The 20,509-nt window shown below is 39.5% G+C and overlaps 2 protein-coding genes across 2 annotated transcripts; one reads left to right on the forward strand and one right to left on the reverse strand.

The window, feature by feature from the left end:
* Positions 1 to 1,076: 1,076 nt before the first annotated feature.
* LOC149076619 (uncharacterized) lies at positions 1,077 to 2,747 on the forward strand. The gene is made up of 2 exons (XM_089242130.1): positions 1,077 to 1,797; positions 1,902 to 2,747. The coding sequence occupies exons 1-2, from the start codon at positions 1,189 to 1,191 to the stop codon at positions 2,721 to 2,723; spliced, it is 1,431 nt and encodes a 476-aa protein (XP_089098256.1). The 5' UTR covers positions 1,077 to 1,188; the 3' UTR covers positions 2,724 to 2,747.
* Positions 2,748 to 3,266: 519 nt separating this feature from the next.
* Positions 3,267 to 4,586, reverse strand: LOC149076620 (uncharacterized protein F54H12.2-like). Its single transcript, XM_089242261.1, has one exon. It carries the CDS (start codon positions 4,584 to 4,586, stop codon positions 3,267 to 3,269), a length of 1,320 nt encoding a protein of 439 aa, XP_089098387.1.
* Positions 4,587 to 20,509: the final 15,923 nt, after the last annotated feature.

Genomic DNA, 20,509 nt, shown 5'->3' on the forward strand with positions numbered 1-20,509 from the left:
ATCCAAACACTACGATTAAATAGACCGGCACCAACTGGCAATTAAACTGGGAAGAACCACATAAACTAACTAACAAACTCATGCTATGCTTCATATGCGGTTTTCTATCGTTTTCAGCTGTTTTGAAATTCAAATATCTCAGCGAATATTACCCTTAGAAGCATAGAATTTGTTTTTTTTTTTGGGGGGGGGTCAAAAAAAGCAGGGCAGCAACATTCTAATTGGGATTTTGGGACGGAGTGATCAAAAAAAATTATTATATTGCTCATTTTATTAACTATATGCAACCCCTTGCGATATGAGTGACATATCTGAGTAGTCTACGCAGCGCTTTACTGAGATTTACGCCGATTTCCGCCGCTAGATGGCGCCACCGGAAATGTTTTCTATTTTTCGCGCGTTTTTGACCGACTTCCTTTTTTAGCCGGATTTCGCACCTCTCGAACCAGACTACCTGTCGACCGTATTTATTTTCAAAATGGCGGTTGGTCTTATTTATTTGGAAAAAAACTATTTTAGTGTCTTATCGGGATTCGAACCCATGACAACCGATAAAGTATATCGTTCTCCAGGCTAGTGTGTTAACCACTGAACCAAACAGACTTACTAGACAAATGCCTTATGAAATAAGTATATAAAAATAATAAAACGTAGAACGTTTAAGGAAGTGTGTGATCGACGATTGTCCACGGAGTAATTGGTGAAAAGGGCGAATATTGTGAACCGTATCTACTGTTTTTCAATTATATTCCATGAACCTTTTTTTTTAAATGAGTTTCAAAAAATTTTCTCAAGATGGTCGATCACGTGACCCACGTTGATGCCGATACTAGATGGCGCCACCGGAAATGTTTTCGCGCGTTTTTGACCGACTTCCTTTTTTAGCCGGATTTTGAACCAGATTACCTGTCGACCCTGTTTATGTCACTGTCGAGACGTTATATTGACCAAGGGATGTTGTCTGCGGTTATCAACTAATTTCCGTTCTCACGGGGTTCTTCCCGATAATTACTATACGCTCATTGCAGTTCAAATCCAAAGTTTCTAATCCAATTCTAAAAGGGGCGGGGCCTTACTCGTCCAATTGCGAGGGTTCCTTGATTCCACTCAGTGCGACCCCGTTTCTTTGAAACCTTGTTCGTAGTCTGTGCTTCTCATCATTTCTGCTCGTGTTCTGTAGTTGATAAGATGGATCTGAACGTGGACTACAAGGCTCAAATTCTGAAATCTCCGAAAAAAATCTTAGATACATTAGAAAAAGAAGTCGAGTATTTGCCACCAGAACTTTCCAAAGTCGTCGTCTGTGGGAAAGAGCACCCAATACCACGACAGCATGCCGCTTATGGCGATAGCGGACTTACGTATTCTTTTAGTGGTCTCAGATTGACAGCCAAGCCTTGGTTGCCAGTTCTCCAAGAGGTGAGAGACGTTATACAAACAGCTACGGGATGCCTATTCAATTTCGTCCTCATCAACCGCTATGCTGACGGGACTCGTCGAATCGGGAATCATCGAGACGATGAATCTGACCTGGAGGCTGATTATCCGATAGCAACGGTATCACTTGGAGCTGAAAGAAAGATGATGTTCACCCGTAAAGGTTTTGACCCCGTTGCGTACACTCTTCAGGACAACTCCCTACTAACAATGAAAGCTCCAACGAATCGATTCTGGGCACACGGGATTCCTGCCGCCCCCGAGGTAAAGGAAGCAAGAGTCAGCCTGACGTTCCGTAAGATGTGCAACGGTCCTGATGTTTCACCATCACCGATGAAAAAGTTAAAGACAAATGTGAAGGTAAGCGAATTTTCAAACTTTTCAATTTCATAATGATGTTTTATTTCTGAGCTTTTCATTTGATGAGATTTACTCATATCCCCTTTTTATATCTATTATTATAGGATGACGGTGCTTTTTCACCATCCGATGTGCCTCAGCATCATTATGAAGTGGGTAATGCGATGTACGTAAAGGTGTGCAATTTTAGAAGTGATGTATATTGCCATTTGAGAAGATACGCTCTATATGGACAAAAATATTACCCTACGAAAGATGGTATCACTCTCACGAAAGAGGACTTTATGGAATTATGTGACAGCGATGACGTGATCCGCCGGTCTCTAGCATACGACAAGGGTGAGTACGAAAATTCAATTAACGATCACGTAAAAGTGCGCGTTCGCGGTAAGACTGTTTTCATAGAGAAAGTCAAGGGTGTCTCCACATGTTTTGTGTTGTCTGAAGATCAGTGGAACAATTTAATTTTTACTGAAAATAACGTACTTTCTAGTATAACCCTGCTAGTGCATAATGACGGCGATTTATTATCGGTATATGACCCCCCTCATCAAAGTTTAGAACTTGGAGAAGACCAGATTTCTATTCTCCACCAATTTGTGAAAGATGTGTTCTGTGATTTTGTTTTTCGTATTTTATTCGGAAACGTTGATTGGAATGATTTTGAATTCACCCTCGGTGCTTCAACGAAAGACTTTTACCGTGCACTTATATACATGAACTTGGACGATTTCGCTCCCAAACTCAAGGACACTATCATATCAAACAATGATCAAAATGAAATTATTGAATTTTCTGGTGACATACGTGTCGCAGACTACATCGATCTAGAATTTTTCAAGTCGATTCGTATTTCAGATTTGATTAAGGAGGCTGAACGACGATTTATGCAAACACCCTATTCCCTCATGTATAACCCTTATTAGCCTTTTATCGATCTTTATTCATTGTATAATCATTATTTATCTCATTTAATAAATGTTTTCTTATTTTCAATTGGTTGTGTTTCATTTGTGTACTGTTTTTAAATAACCAACGCTAGACAATTTTTTTTTTAGACTAAATACTTTATTTCTTGAATAATAATCGTACAGCAAAATTTTTCTTTACATATTGATAAACAGCAAAATCATTTCCTTTTCTGTTTAGTTTCTTAACATTGTAGATTGTAGGTGATTGTAGAGGAGTCGAGTTCCATAAAATGTTTTTATATCTTCTTGTAAATGATGCAATTTCTTTTCCGTAAGTCTCTGGCTTCTGTCCGTATGAATCGAAAAATTCCAAGGTGTGCTTGTCCGGAATGTTGATTGCCATCCAGTGCGAACCAGGTTCTGTGTGCTTATCCGCGTTCACAACTAAAGACGCCGGATAGGTTTGAATATGCACAGGTAGCATGTCACATGGAAACACATCGATGAAGTATGGTGTTTCGCGTTCTAAAATTGTTTTTATTTGAGATGAGTACATATTTAACTGCTGAAATCGTAGAGGATGTTTCGTGTCTGATTTATTTCTATGACGTTGTCGAACTCCAAGTAGACAATGACTGAAACTGGTTGGACGAGCGGAGCTTTAAACTTTGTTTCCAGTCGTAGGTTGCCGTGTCTGATCAGATTGAAATGATCGCCTTGGCAGAGATCGGCGCTCAGATCAAAGGCGTAAATAGCGTATCCCAATGGAAACTCACTTCTAGAGATATCTATACCCCTGTCTTGACATGCTTTTTCAGTCCCTAAAAACAAACTATGATACGCTCTGACATATAATCCTTGATCATATTGGGGCTCTAGAGGCTTGAAAGGAACTGGCTGTCCGTCGGTATACGTGGCTATGAAGTTAAGGTCGTAATGTTTAAACTCGAACGGCGATTTGTTATACGATCCCGAAAAAGCGTCGTTGTCTATTATTCCGACTACTACCCTTTTGGGTAGTTGTCCAACGACGACACTGTCTTGAACCCACGACATGCTTCCCTGATGTAGCGAGTAAACTTTACACACTACTCTGTCTATCGGATACTTGGCTGAAGTATGACTTAGAGCTTTCGCATGTCCTACAAGCACACCAGGAGAGACCTTGACGTGCCTTATGTATAAACATGCGTCACGGAGAACAACTCTGAAGTTTGCACTTTTGTCTGGCGAAAGCAGACAGAATTCTGACTTGCTACGAATCATCTTTATTCTTAGAGAAACGAGATTCAGCAAGAGTCGCTGTTGACAAAATATGTCCCCGTGAATCGAACCAATCATGTCGACGGTCTTACTTTCTTCGATGAACGCCGCTCGCTGTATTAAACCCTCATTGGGGTCCTTTGACGTAGGGTCCACGTCACTCATTTTTCCGGCAGTGTCTTTATAAAAGAGTTCAGTTGTCAGTTGGCTGGTTTTGCTTTCGTTACCGTGGTTCAAGAGTTTTTCTATCATAGCTCGGTAGGGGTACGTGTTACTGGAAGATGATATCAGACGGTCATTCAGAGAAACATCAACCTGGCAAAACATGGATTGCAAGAAAAGGTTCACGGGTGCGACTTTACTCTCTTTATCTAGAAAAGACCCATCACCTTTCACGACCTTAGCTTTCACGTGAATTAACGTTTGAGAGAGATCCAGATACTCGTCACCACTTCCTCCAATGTTAAATTCCAGAGGGCCTCCATCGGAGACGTTTGAAAGCGGGTAATAGGTGACCCATTTTCCGCTTTCTATGGTAGTTTGTGTTCCGGGTAGAGTGAAAAGGTTGAGTTCAGATTTTGCCAGCTGAGGAGAATCCTTCAAGAGAAAAGCCATCACGGATCGAAAATATCGTGTGTGTTCCCGCTGGGTCGTTTGGCTAAAATGATGCGTTTCGCCTTCTTGCGTTTCCTTTTATGTCCCGCTCCAAACATGGACCGAGTTTTGGCCACTGCTTTTTCTGTCAGTATCTTTCCAGCTTCACCCATTCGTCTTTTCGCTGCTCTTTTAACGTTTTCACCTTTCATTACGTCAGCGCCAGAGCGCAAAATCTGTCTACCAACAGTTTTAGCACTCTTTTTAAGAAAAGGTAAGGCTACTCTAAAAAGACTTCCGAATATACTACCTAGTCCATATCCTCTCTGCATTACAACGCCCGAATAATACGGCAGGCCTTGTCCGGCTTGTTGGACATAGTAGTCCTCAAACTGTTTAGTGCAACAATGATAGGGAACCTTCATCTTTCGTATCTAGTTCGTAAATGATAATAGGTCGATAAGAGCGGTGTTTTTATAAGAGTTGTCTCATGCGGAAGTGAAGAATCAGAATCGATTTTCCTCTACTGAAAGGTATGTGATTTCCCGAACTGTCTCGAATTTCTATCTCTATAGTCTGGAATTCTTTTCGAGCAATAGGGAGATAGTGAGGTCTATCATAATGAGAGCTTATAACCTCGTTATCTTTTCCTTTCACGCGAACGACTCTCAGTAGTGGAGCTTGCACATCTCCCACAACCTGAGGCTGCACGATATCTGAATAGACGTACAAAACTGGAAAAAACACGTTTGTGTCAGCAACGTAAGGACTTTCAGTAGTTTCTTCGATCAGCGTTGGCTCGAATCCCAGTAGCTCAGCAATGCCAGTTTTTAACAGAAGTTTTGCCCCATCTTTTAGTGTTATTTTCACTTTCCTGGTGTTTTCATTGTAATTGAACAATATTTTGTTTCTTAAAGCTGGTATCTTCAAGCCGTTCAAGAGATCTGGAACTGTCTCGTAATATCCGACTGGTACGTTTCTTCCCTGCAATTTATCATCACCAAGATCGAACCCGAACAGATTATTTTTTTCGGTTATGTTGTACCACGTGTGAGAATAAACAATCTCCGAAAGCGCACACTCCCATTCGCCAGTCAAACTTATTGGAAATGGCAATCTTGTGACAAAATGAGATATAGTATTTTCAGGATAGTATGACCCTGAACTGTCGCTGGGAAGTGTTACATAGAACGACATCTTGTTGAATGACCGATAATTGTGTGAACACTGTCACTTATATGCGCTTGAGATGACTCACCCATACGTTGAACTTGCTGTCGTAGCCTTTAAATTTTACGTAATACTCCATTCTACCTCTTACCTTGCGTCTCTTTAGAATTTTTTCTACTTGGTAATACTCGCTCCGCTTCACTTTCTGCAATTCAGATTCGTAAAAGTACCATGGACATTCTCGCCACCAGAGTCGGCTATCCTGTACACAGGAGGAAAGCGCTCGAGTCTCTCTTTAATAGTGAAAATTTCACGAGTCCAGTTATGTTCATATCCTTTCTCGAAAACCATTTTTGCGCGACTTATGCGGACCGTATCTCCGATGTCAAACTTGAACTTGGTCTTCACGGGTTTTAAGATATCCTTATACAGTTCATTCCAAACGACCGATTGATTCTCTTCGGTAACAAGAACGGGTTTAGTCTTTATACTGCGGTGCCATGTGTTGTTGTAACTATGCATTAGTTCGCTTAACACGTCTATGTATTTGTGCGTATTTTTATGTGTGAAATATTTGAACATTTTTTGTTTAAGAGTTCTGTTGAACCTCTCGACAACTGAGGCTTTTTTCTCGCTTTCTGTTGAAAAATGCATGACATTCATCGATTTTAGATAAGTTTGTAGAGTTTTATTTTTGAACTCTGTACCTTTATCAGTCTGCAAATACTTGCATACGCGGCCTCTGAAAATTTTTCTGAACGCGTCGGTAACTTCTTTTCCAGTTTTATCTTTCAACGGTATGGCCCAAGCGAACTTTGATAAAACATCGATGCAGGTAAGTATGTATTTGATACCTTTGTTTTCCTTCTTCAGGGCCTGCATGTCTACCAAATCGGCTTGAAATTGTTCGTTTATACCACCCACTATCACCCGATTTCTCTTAAAATTCTTTCTGGATGGTTTGTGCAATGTATATGCTTCGTTACCCTGCAATAATTCTTTGACATCTTTCAAAGTTACGTTTTTTCCGGTTTCTCTAAGACGCCTGTGAAACGCGTTGATTCCGCCAAAACTGGCCGGTTCGGAGGGACTTGTATATTTGTCCATATTTTTTCAAAATCGGATATTCTCTTCCTAAACCTTATCGCATCCTCGACCCAAAACCCTCTTCTATCCTCCCCTCGAACTACGAATATTGATACGTTATCGCTAAAACACACCTGTTTCTTAGCTCTGTTCATTAGCAAATGAGAGTATAATTATATCGTGTGAGAATATATACTAGAAAAAAGAACACAGGTTTTTAAATTTTCACATTCTTTATTGCTTCTAAAAAAAAGTTACAGGCATAACCATTGAGGAGACATTATTTGTTCAACGGAATTTTTAAATGCTTCGTTTCCTCTAGGTACTTTTCCAAATTTCTTCTTTCTCAGATTATGTCTTATGAGTTCCACGATATTGGTTCCCGGGACCACAACGCCATCTTGAACAAGTTCGCCGTCCTCATTCCAAAACAGCTGTCTGTTGTTCACTTTCATGGTGTCAACCAGTTCTCTAGCTCTTTTCTTGTGACTCGGAGCGGCTTTTCGTATGATCATGTTCTCGAAATCGGGTCTTATATCATCTTCTTTCTTTTCCCCTAAAATTTCAGTATTCGCATTTTCTGTGAGCGCTAGGTACCTTTGCAATACCTGCAAATACTGTTTCGCTTTTTCATCGTCTTTCAGACCTTTTCTCTTGAGGACAATGTTGATATCACCATCTAACTTGCTTAGCTGTTGTTCAATAGCGTTCAAATGTCTATCTGCCGGAACGATGACGTATTTTTTAGCGTGCTCCATTTATGAGGGAGGAGATAACGGATATTGCGGATGGTAAAAGTAGACTGAGAAAACCGTCACCTCTCTGGACTAAAATACGCCGTTTTTTATATAGTGGGAGATTCTTCTTGGACAAATTTCTCAGACTCCTCTTATGACGACTGAGTTTCGCTTTCTGAGATTTCGTGACGGGAACGTTGCCTTTTAAGACGTTAAGACACACTTCACATAGACCCCGTATGACACTGTTGCTACTTTTCTTTATCAGATCAGTACGCTTCTTGCCTCTACAACAGGTGAGCTCTTTAAGAGTCTCTAAATTTCGTTGTGCATACCTCGACATCTTGATCGTCACTGACAGTCGAAACCTCTTTCTCGTATATACATACCGTATTTGACGGCCTTGATCAGTGCGCAATGGGGAAAATTAAAGCCGTGTTTGAAACAGCGGACTTTGGGATTTGGTAAAGAGGGGGATGTAGGATAGCCAATGAGATCGTGGCAGATCTTCCCCGTCATCTGCCCAATGAATTTGCATTTTTCAAGTCCTTTGCAATAAATTTCAGAATACGAATCCGACAACAATGAGAGAATTTCTGAACATTTTTCATAAGGCATGTTGCCGCTCTCCCATGAAATGTGGTGTAGATTAGACATCACCCACGTAGCAGACGCCCTTTCTTTACCACTCAGTTCGAACCAATCATAAGGTGGTTGAAAAGTATAAGTCCCGTAACTACTGCCATCTAACGAAAAGTAGGCCAGTTCTTTAACTATAAATCCTCTCGAAGTACATTGGAAACCTTCAAAGTCTATGACAAGACCCCCTTCCATGATGTGACCTCTTCGACTGCTTGACACGAAATGAATTTATCTGGGTTGGTAAGCGTAATATGTATCATTTTGGAAAAAACCGGTTCTCAGACGTAATTGTTCTTCCGTGTTCGGTTTCAAGTCTATCAATAGGTATCCATAAGCGGGTTTACAGGCATCGTTAAAAACCTCTTGAAAAAATGTCTGTCTACCCGGATACATCTGCCTAGCTAAATGTTGAACTTGGCTTCTATCTCGCGGATTTTTGAACAATACGAGATAATGCGCATTCAAAGATATTTCTCGCATCTGACTGCCTTTATGAAAGAAATTTTGAACGATGAATATCACGGAAAGGTTTCTGTGATGGCTTCCGCGAATAAACAAATTAGTTAATCGCTTGTCGTTGCCTAGCTCCGACATCAGGTCATCGATAACAAATAACGTTCGCGAACCTATGTAAGATTCGTAATCTGTAGGTAAACCTTCTACGAATGTGACACCTGAAATCTGTTCATAAAACGATTGATAAATACCATAGAACCAGACAATTTCCGTAGGAAATGGATCAATCATTTTTTCGGCTATGAGTCTCGAAACAAACCGAGTTTTTCCCGAAGAAGTCGGTCCAGACACTATACATCCAAAAGGATGTTTAAGCTTTAGCTCCTCCATCGCAAATGACAGTTAATTCTGTTTGCATAACATTAAATACCAAAAAACACACAAGAACGAGAGAAAAAAATCTATAACATAAATAATTTATTCATGAAATAGGCATATTTACATAAGAGACTTTGCGGTAAGAAGCATGTTCTGACGTGAAAAAAAAAATTAATACCCATAAGGCAGCGTCGTGAAATCGGGCAGAAGAACCCTCTTGTCGTATACAAGACCGTATTTTTTCTCCTCTCGTCTGGTCAGTATCCGCCTTCTCTTAGCCTCCCTCACTATCTTGTGAGTATCGACGATAGCGATCTTCGTTGCAAAATCCATGGACTGGACCAGGGCCTTCATCGTGTCGTAGTTGAGCTCTAGCGAGTTTTTGAAGTTGAGTGTGAAGCCCCGAATTTTACAGAATGTCCTGCCATCTGACCTCCTATAGGCATAATTCTTGGCTCCACCTGAAAATAAGCATTTTTAAAAAACAAATAAGAATCTTGAAGAGAAACGTCTCAATCTGTGGAATTAAAGAATGAAGTAAAGTTTGATAACGGGAATGAGAAAAATACCTGACACAAACTCCGTAATGTGATGACCATCGAGCTCATCTGTGAATTGGCCCAAGAAGTCGCCCAGTGGTGGATCGTTGGTCCCATTGCTAGCATAGATGATTCTGAAATAAAAGAAAAATCAATAAGTCAAATGATAAAACATTGAAAAATTAAATTAAACAAAAATTTTCTGCGAACTTACGAGTCGGTGTCAAAATAGAGCAAGGCATCGCCTAGCTTCTCCGTCTCGGAGTACAATTTTAAGCGGGCCCATTTTGTCGTGAAGGCAGCCAAAAAGACATTTGTCCGGTCGGTCTGTGGTATGAAATCCGACTTGTGTCGCCATTCTATTGCAGCTATGTTATCACTGGGGAGATACAAATCCTTGACCTGAAAAATAAAATAGTTTGGTCACATTTCATTTTTTAAATATTAGTTTGATGAAATCAAATATCTTAAAAAAATAATAATTATTTAAAAAAAAGTACCTCAATAGAAGGATCGTTCATCATCTTGTGAAAATCGGCTGTTTTTGTCACGTATGACAGTTGCGTCTTGTTTTCTTGCATTCCCCAGCGACCCCAGAAGCTAAGAAAAAAACCGTTAGTTTACCAGTGATTCTATATGATCATGAAAAAAAGAGAAAAACATCGTGATTTTTATCAAACCATGTATGATAAAGTTAAAAGTTACCTATTTAGACATAACTTTGACACCTGGCGTCGACCTGGATTAACCTGGATGTTTTTGGGATCTAGTTCTATGTCCTCGACTTGCTTATACTGCTTCAGGTACGAGTCTTTATCATTATTCGTGACACAGTTAGTCGGCCAGCCAGAGGATTCCTGTTTGATTTTGAGGAAGGCGTTGATGTAGGGGGCAAAAAGACCCTCTCTAGATTCAGCGAAATGATAAACCTAGAAAAAACAATCCTAATTAGAAAACAAAAATAATCGTGGAAAACATTTAAAATAATTATGAGTTAGAAAAAAAAAAAACCTCGTATATCTTTTTCACCACATATCCTTTTTCTATAGCCTTCTTGAGTTCCTCAGTAACCCAAGTGCCTGTGATACATCTTTCCTCGTCGTTGTGATGACATTCTTTGATGCGTGTTTCCACACACGAACGACACAGGGGAAAGGTTAATTTTCCACCGGATCTATAAAAAATGAAATATTTTATGATAAAAATAATAAAAAACTTTATGAAAAAAATATGTTAGATTGTGAATACGTGAAGATCACTTTATAAGAAATTATAATAATACCTGTAAGGGAGAACGGGCAGATATAATGCTCTTGGTGGCAGAACTTTGCATTTAATGATGCCAAAATACGTTTCTAACTCTCCAAAGTTCTCGGTGATGACTTTGGGATGTCCAACCGGATATCTGAAATAAGAAAAAACTTGTAAAAAAAGTAAAAAAGCCATATTTGTTAAGTTATATAGATTTTGAAGCACTCACTTGCAGTATTTATTGACCCACGGGTACAAAGACGTGAAGTCGATATATTTTGCAGTGCCTTGATAGAAAAGTTTGGTGGCATTAGTTCTTCCGCCATAGAATGAATCCCGTGGGTTAAGCCTATCAATATAGTGGAAGTCCACCAGGAAGCATTTGAGAGCTTGATCCGTTTTCTTCAGGGCGTTAAAGTCATGCTCCCACATGACTTCGAGATTGTATCCGCCTTGACGGATCTTTTGTTCTTGCTCCTGTGTCTTCCTGTGGAGCTCCCACATGTAGGTCTGGGTGCTGGGGTTCACCATGTCTTTCTCGAAGCACTGTGGACACCCGTGCCAATAACATCCTGAAAAAAAGAAACAAAGCATATATAAATAAAATGAAGCATATGTAGTAAAGCAAACAAAGTAATAAAATTAATTAATATTACTTACCGTGAAATAAAAACACGGTGTTTGTTTCCTCACAAAACCCGTCCACGCTGAGACCAAGCACTCTCTTTTCACCCATCCCGTTTCTGGAATGTTGAATGTTCAGTCCTAGGTATGACAGCCATTCAATACTTAGGCGACTGCTATTGGTATTGTTGACGTAACCGTTGGCAGGCACCATACCAATGACACCATCGTCGATGTATTTCGACCTGTAGGTCGCCATACAGGCCGAGGCTATGGTGAGGTACTGGAATGGGTCGACGCCGGTTAATCCCAAGAACTCATCTCGAAACTGCAAGCAGCATCGACGAAGAATATCGACGTCTGACCTAAAAAATGTTAATCATAGTGTAGAAATGTTAAAAGAATGGAAAAATAATCGGAACGAATAAAACAATGAATATGGAGGAGAAAACAACTTACTTGCAGTATTCGTACATTTCGTGTTTAAACACGAATTTTCCGCTCTTTCTTCCATCGTACCACTTGTCGAATTTCGCCTTCGTTTCGACGGTGAAAGCTTCCGGATTAAAGAAGTTCATGGAAGGGAGGGGTCCATTGTAGTCTTGGTTTTCAGGTCGGTTGAAGAGATGAGGAAAAAAACCCTTCTTCAATTCTTCCAAACCGAATGTTTTCGGCAGTTTGGACAGAGCCATCGGGAGAAAGTTAAGGCTGTCGATAACCCGGATGTTGAGAGTATCCAGCCGCAAAGCCATTATTTTGGATCCACACGGCACCACAGGAGGCTTTATTCCTTGCTCTAGGAGATATCTGTAAAGAAAAAAATAACACATGTGTTATAAAATTACAAAATGCATGCATAATAAAAATAAGACAGTAACACGCTATTTTTTTTCAAAAAAAAAACTTACTTGAGTAGGAATTGGCCATCGAACCCCTTCATGTTGTGTGCGATGGCGGTGTATCCCTTATGTTCTTTGCGGAAGAGCCAGGCGCAGAATTCGTTGAGGACATTATACCCTCGAAAGACGAAATCAGTTCCGTCCGAGTACTGCGCAACTGCAAAGTTGATCACGTGCTCGCCTGAAGATTGATCCGTCTCGAAATCGAAGAAAACGAGCTTGTCGGAAGGGGTCTTCACCTTCTTCTTCTTGAGGGAGCAGAGATGATGTTCATCTTGATGAAAATTTTTGCAGTTGCTGCAATACTTTTCCCCGCAGACGTGTTTGTCTCGAGGTCGCTCTTTCGTTACGAGAAATTTCTTGCATGTCAGACACTCGTAGAATTGCTGGCAGTACGTGCTGTTCTTGCCTCCAAGACTCTTATGCCTTGCAAAACATTCAGCCGATCGACATGTCCTGTGACAGTCATCGCAGCGTTGGGGAATGACAAGAGTGCATGAATCGTCAAAGCAGGTGTTACATCGGACTGCGCATTTATGATACTGGACATGGTCGTAGGCCTTGTCGCAGTCCACACAGTAGAAATTAGTGCCGTGGAATCCTTTAGGAGATGTAATGAGGTCGTAGTGTCCATTGTGAAGTAACAAAAATATTTTCTTGTCTTTCTTAGCCGTCTTGAACACAACCTTCATTAAAAAAAAAAACATAAGTACAAAATTATAAAAAGAATATTCAAAATTGAATATATAACATTCATATATATAACGCTCATTAAATAGTATTTTTAGTAATAAAAATTACCCGATAAAATTCTTCCGAAGACTTGACGAATATTTGAACGTCTAGAACCTCGGCAAACTTTGTGATAGCATCGAATCCACAAAGGCCCTCGGGAACCCCAGTCACTCGATGTAATGCCAAAGCCATATCTTTTTGCAGATTTATCCGCCCATCTTTTACCATTGAGAGCCTCGGATGCTTTTCAAGGATGGCGTGTCCAACAACTATGGCACGACTACAACACAGTCCATCCTCAGGTATACGTGTAACTGACTTCTTTGTCAGCCGGTCAGTCGATATGTTGACAATTTTGCATCTGCCACCTCCTCGCTGTAATCTGACAGTGATGATGTCAAACCTGAGAGATGGGTCGTCCAGGGGTATGGCGTTCTTGCTCTGTAGAACCTTCATTATCACAGCCAGGAGTGATTCTATGGTGAGTGAGGACACAGGAACAAGAGATGTCGAAATGGGCCTGTCGAAATTATCGGATGTCATGACAATCCTGAAAAAAGAAGAAAATAATAAATTATTCAAAAAAAATTATTCAAATCACTCTGAATATCCAATAAATATTTACCGAATGCGGTCTTCGGGGTGCAGCCCATTGGTCGTCACGTCTATCAACTGCCTCAACATTGATCTCAAGAAAGCCATGGCAGCTATCAGGCGAGTTGACGGGTCCACTAGGGCTTCGGTTCGTATACGGGCAGAGTACGTGATTTGCTCAGCATTGAACTTCTTGTTCAGCTTGCGGGACTGTTCCTGCAACACGTATGGACGTGGGGTCTATAAAAGAAAAAAAATAGAATGAGCGTTGAAAAAAACAAAAAAACACATAATTAATAAATTAAATAATGCTTACGGAATTCGAAGTTCCCTCGCCCGGATCATCACCACCACCTATCTGTTCTATGGCATCCTGTGGGAAAGAAACGATATTAAATAATCGAAGGAGACAAATAAAAAGAGATAGTAAATAATTTTAAAACAATTAAACCAACCTTCTCGACCTGGGTCCAATTGATTTCTTGAGAGAAAGGGTTCTCGGCCATAATCCACTGCGCCTCATCAATATGAAAATCCGATCCGAAGATCAACGCGTTCTAGAAAAAATAAAAAATCGTTCAGAAATAAAATACATTGGATACATTGGTAAAAAAAAAAAGACATGAAAAATAAAGCGAGAAAGACAAGTGTATCGAATAACATACCTGTTCCTCTAGATCCCAGTCAATATCACTAGGTAATGGGTTTTCGTCAAAGATTGCAGCGGAGTCCATCTCGATCGAGCTTGAAACTAAGAATGATGATCTTTCCTTGCTGTCGGGGTCATATATAGCGCCTCTGTAGATAAGCTATAGTAATTATCGGGAAGAACCCCGTGAGAACGGAAACATCCCATGGTCAAGATAACGTCGGAAAGTTTAACGTCTCGACAGTGACGTAAAAATGGCGACAGGTAGTCCGGTTCGAGAGGTGCAAAATCCTTGAGAAAATTTTTTGAAACTCATTTAAAAAAAAAGGTTCGTGGAATATAATTGAAAAACAGTAGATACGGTTCACAATATTCGCCCTTTTCACCAATTACTCCGTGGACAATCGTCGATCATAGGCACATCAAAATTAGGAGCGACGTTTTTTAATACACTTCCTTAAACGTTCTACGTTTTATTATTTTTATATACTTATTTCATAAGGCATTTGTCTAGTAAGTCTGTTTGGTTCAGTGGTTAACACACTAGCCTGGAAAACGATATACTTTATCGGTTGTCATGGGTTCGAATCCCGATAAGACACTAAAATAGTTTTTTTTCCAAATAAATAAGACCAACCGCCATTTTGAAAATAAATACGGTCGACAGGTAGTCTCGTTCGAGAGGTGCGAAATCCGGCTAAAAAAGGAAGTCGGTCAAAAACGCGCGAAAAATAGAAAACATTTCCGGTGGCGCCATCTAGCGGCGGAAATCGGCGTAAATCTCAGTAAAGCGCTGCGTAGACTACTTATCTGAGATTTACAGTTATTTCGATACCTTTTCCAATTGGAAGTATGTTTCTAAAATCAACGGTTCGCGAATCATTCCGGGAGAAAGGGACTCGTCCTCTTACTACAATAATCATATTATAAATAATGACAAATAACTTGCAATCAAGTGCTCTTTCACATCAACATCAGCAATTCACCATTTGCAAGACTCTTAATACGTATCTTGATAATGACCATCTCCTACTAAAAAACCGATGCAAAGCGTTCACAATACATTTTCGCACTGAACTAACTTCTCAGGAGAATGCTAGTAATTTTTTGATCCATATTCTGTGAAAAGTGAAGAATTCTCTCTCATCTTTTACGCCTTAGTAACAAACTGGAAAAGTTTTCCAAAAATGCCAAAGTGTAATTTGAATTCGACTAGTGCTAAAAAGACAAATTCCCAGAATTCCTTACGAATAAAATTCAGGATTCGGTCTATTGCAGTATTGAAAAGTATAGAAAACGTGGAGGGTGTGCAAAATGCTTTCACAAACATTTACAATATTTTATTACGACATCAGGAGATAAAAGAAAACTGCTGTATGGATTTTGAAAACTTTAGATGAAATTTCATCTCCGAGAGAATAAAAAGATGTATGTGCATCTCTGTGTTTGAAGGTGGAGAAAAAAAGGCATATTTTTTTTCAAAGAAAAACAAATTTTGTGATTTCCGTTTGAAAAAAGCCAGAGAAAAGAAGGAAGAAACGTGAAAAAATATCTTATGCAAAAAGGTTTTTTGCTTAGTGACCCGAAAAGTATTTTTGCTGATTCGTGTATTTTCTCGAGAACGCCATTTTTCCCCCTGTTCTCAATAAGTTTGGAGTGTAAATAGTTTCAGTGCAAGTAATTTTCTTATAATGTAGGTTATTGTTTTATTTCCAACACAAAATTGTCTCTCACAAAAATTTATTCTAGCAAGCACACATACATGTTAATTCAGTCTTTTGCGCAATTGCGAACAGATGATCAAAAGCTAGATGACAAACAAAATTTCGAATCATTTGAAATCACTTTCTTTGAAATACTACGAAAATCTGATTTGTGGCAAAATATTTACTTAACGTGAGTTATTTTTTATTGTACAAATCCAAAAAATAATTTATACAAAAAAATCCTGTTCTTACTGATGCAAAAAATTTCTCTTATTATTATTATCATTATTCCTATTATTATAATTATGCAATGTTTGTCATGATGTTTCATTCAAGCTGTAAAAGAGCATGTTTTATTAAGAGAAGCTATTGAGAATCATAGTTATTATAGTTACCAAAATTTATTTCTTAAGTGTAGAACGTATGAGTCGGAGAAAAAAACTCAATCATCAATGCAAATGGTTATTTAATCCAATACCTTCAAACAAAGCACGTTCATTCATGTATCTCGTTTTCAATATTTCCTCTCAAGCTTCACACAATAATGAGCCACAAGTTTCGACTCTTCTTTTCCAAATGATTTCGTTATAGAATAAGATGATAGTTATTTTCCCATTTACGAGCCAAATAAGCATTATATATTCAGAAATTTCAACATTTTCAAAAGCCGAAAGATCCTTTGAAACCAAACAAGAAGAACCCTGCTACTTTGGATAATTATCTCGACTTTGAATAAGAAAGACTGAATCGAAGAGCCTTATTTCCATGTATTTTCCTCTTTTCGTAGAATAACGAATGGGTTTCTCTCAAAAGCGAATAGGTATATCTAATGACCTGTGCCAGCTCAGCAGTTGTTATCAAAACCCGCTCGTTACGAACATGCACTTTTCACATCGATTACAGGGTTTGGCTTTCAGTAAAAGCACAGCTTTCTATCTCTAGGCAATCTATTCGTCAAAACCGACTCCTTTTCATCGACTAGCATTGCGCAAGAACTCTCTCAAGGTAATACAAACAGGAGCGCATTTCCTCAAGTTCATCCCGTATCCGGAAATACTACGCATTTTTCTGTATTTTCATCACGTTATTTCAAAACATTCTCTTCAGACCTCTAATAAAAATTTGGAAAAAAAATTATCAAAAATTTTTGATGTTTAGTAACAAATGTTTTTGAAGAGAGCATACAAACAGGTCACTTTGGCGGGACTTACATGCTCTCCAATTAATAAAAAAATACAAGACATTGAAGTTTTTGCATATCCTAGCACAGTGGTTCTCAACCGGGGGGCCCTAGGATATCCCAGGGGGGCCACGGATGAAAATCTTGCAAAAGGGGAGCCACGGCTACTGATACGGGGGCCACGAAGAAATTTGTGACATTAAATTTTTTTAGTCAGACTAAAAAAATTTAATTTCAAACAAAATGCATAGAATATCTTTTTCGTAATTTTTCCCCATTCAAGTAACATTAACATGAGGAAGAAGGAAATAAAAAAAAGTGGTTCATGTAATCTCGGTGGTTTTACGACTTGGGGGTGACAGTAGGCCCTGACACAAACTATAGAAGAGGTTTAAGTAAAATGGATTAACTGTAAAGACAGGAAATTGTGTGTGTTCAAAGACTTTTCATTCACAGAGGGCTGCCATAGCAGAGAAGCAGACAAAGCTTTGTTGACCATTCATTGACATTCTTTTGAGTGCTGGTAGTAAATGTAATCCAAGAAGTAGATGGGTGAAAAATAAAAGCTTGTAAAAAACCCATCGTTTTCATGCAATTACAGACGGATAGCCATCTAGTTTAGCACAAAGCTATCTTCAGCCAGAACTGAGTGGTCTGATGGGGAATATATTTATAAAAATCGAATAGAGAATGATTGCTCTGGTGTATTTTTTTATGAATTTTGAATGGGGGTGCCAATCCATTGCCTCTGCTGAAAAGAAATAAAATCGAATTCAGTTATAACGAACTCCAACAGATCAAATCATACATGGGCAAAAATACCCGCGAAATTTAAAATTTTTTAAAACTACATTGCTGTGATAATGTATTGGGGCGAGGGTGCAAGGGGTGCGGCGCACCCGGGCGGCAAGTTGTAAGGGCAGGGCCGTCTTAAGAGTATCATGGGCCCCCGGGCCAATTGATTTTTCAGAGGCCCTACCAAACAAATTCTCGAAAATTTCAACCAGATCTCATTTTTGTGAGGCCCCGTTTTGCTTGAGGTCCCCGGGTCGTGCCCGGGTGGGCCCATGACTTAAGACGGCACTGTGTAAGGGGCGGTAGCGTAGACTTTACTTAAGACAACAAAATTTAACACAGTAAAAATTCACGACATCACACATTTGAGTCCTACTATACCTCGACAACGGAAACGTTGAGAAAATAGACAAGACCTCTGATCGTAATAACAGAAAGCTATCTGGGCGACTCGAGACAAAATATGTACCCGTGTGGGGCTTATTTTCTCCATAGCCCCTACCTCCTGCGTCAGGGAATCTTTCGTACGGCCCATGCCCGATTTTCTACGGGGCCCCTTCTACAGTTAATTTATAGAGTGAAAAAAGAAAAATTATAAGGATTTAGTCCCGGGCCTCAAGCTGGAGCCCTGTCAGCCCTACCCTCAGAAGGTCATGCCCCTCCCTAACAATTTATCCAAACAATTCCTAACAAAACATTTTTTCGGCCCTTCATTTCCGATTTTGCGCCCCGCCAGAGCCGACAGTTTGGTTTTTTTTGACAATTTGAATTTTTTTTTTTTACCCATTCACCCCGGATTTAGCAAACGGTGCCCCGTGTGGCCGTAATGGGTCGCGTGGCCAAGCGCCACCCCTGCACTTTATTACAAGGGCCATTTTGGTTCCCTCACCCATGGCCCCCACAAGAGCCCGGGATAGTTCTCATACTTTTTTGGCTTTTTCAGGCTATAAATTAACTATAGAAGGGGCCGTGAGAAATCTGACTGGGAGGGGGCCTGCGAAAGATCCCAGCCTAGGGGCCCATACCCTCACTCAGAATTTGATCCACAATAGTCAAATGAAGGCAAAGGAAAATTTTGGTTTTTCACTTGTCCGGCCCCTGGAATACCAGAAACATCTTTCAAAAATTTTTTTTAAGAAAAATTACCCCGTTAAATATCATCTTCACAGGATAAGTGATGATGGCTCACAAAAATAAGTGCTCTTTCAAGGATTAAGTTATCTGGCATTTATTAAGAATGGTAAAATAATTCTAGAACAAAAAAATTTTCTACTTCGAAAGCAGGACGTATGGTCACACACGTTTTGCATGGTGAACAATTATGTGCGGTTTTCTTCTGAAAAAAAACCAGGTTTATCTCCAGGTGCCCTTCACCGAATCCCTATCAGCCTCCTGGCAGGGTCGGCACATGAGGCTTCGCACCCGGCGGCAGGTAAGCTCGAGCCACCCCTGTATTGGGACTTCCTCCAAGATTGACACCACATCTTTAACGTTTTTTTAATCGATACTGTAATGCTTCCTCTTAACTGCCCTACTACTGGCCTCCAGCATCCTAAATAATTTCAATGCGATTTTCCTATCCTGCAAGAACAATGTTGTAGACATTAGAAAAAAAATTCTAAAAAGGCGTGTGACTACATTTAAAGCAATTTAAATCCGTTCATTAGAGACACACTGCGTCTGCTGATTTCTAAAAAAAGTGCAATATATTCTCACGTAAGTCTTCACTTTGAAATGTCCATAACCGGCTCAATGCGTCTCTTTGTATCTGTCAACCTAAAATTTATGGTTTTTAGTGTTGATAATACGCATGCAAAACCAATTCAGCGACGCGTTTTCACAATCTGCAAAAACTGCTTGGATTTGATAGTTGGAAATGATGTCTAAATGCCAAAGATTTGGAGTTCGAATCAAAATTAAAATGTCAAATAATTGAAATTGTGCTTCGTATAAATGAAATATTTTAATATTGAAAGAGCTATATATATAGAGATTAATCGTGCCCGTAGTCATACGTCTCATAAATGTGAAATTTTGTCATAAAACTGAGAGTGAGGCACGAAACCCCTTGCGCACAAGTGGAATTTCGAGGCATTTACGCACAACCGAACTCCTCTTGACCATTTTTCCTTTTTTCTCTCCACCCTTTCTTCCTTTTCTTTCCTTCCTAAATTTATAAAAGTAAAAAGGACATAATCATTACAAAAAGGACTGTTTTCAGATCAAATTGCTGAAGTTCAATTACTTTACTGCAAAAATGTCAGATTTTTTTGGGGGGAAATACAGTCAAACCCAAAGCGTATTAAAGACCCATTATTAATACGCTTTGGTCAAACCCCATAAGACCGGAACTCCAAGAGACCCGAGAAATCACTTCGTAATAACGAAATTTCGTTACAAAGGAATTCCAGATTTTTATGTTGTTCCTATGTAAACCTATTCGAGGGATTAGAAAAGTTTACGTTAAAACGATATTTTTCCCGTTGTAATGGTATTTGTTACA

This window comes from Pholcus phalangioides, unplaced genomic scaffold, assembly GCF_987345545.1.
Source record: "Pholcus phalangioides strain wild (caught in Gottingen) unplaced genomic scaffold, Ppha-v1.0 ptg000015l_1, whole genome shotgun sequence".
Classification (NCBI taxonomy): Eukaryota; Metazoa; Arthropoda; class Arachnida; order Araneae; family Pholcidae; genus Pholcus; species Pholcus phalangioides.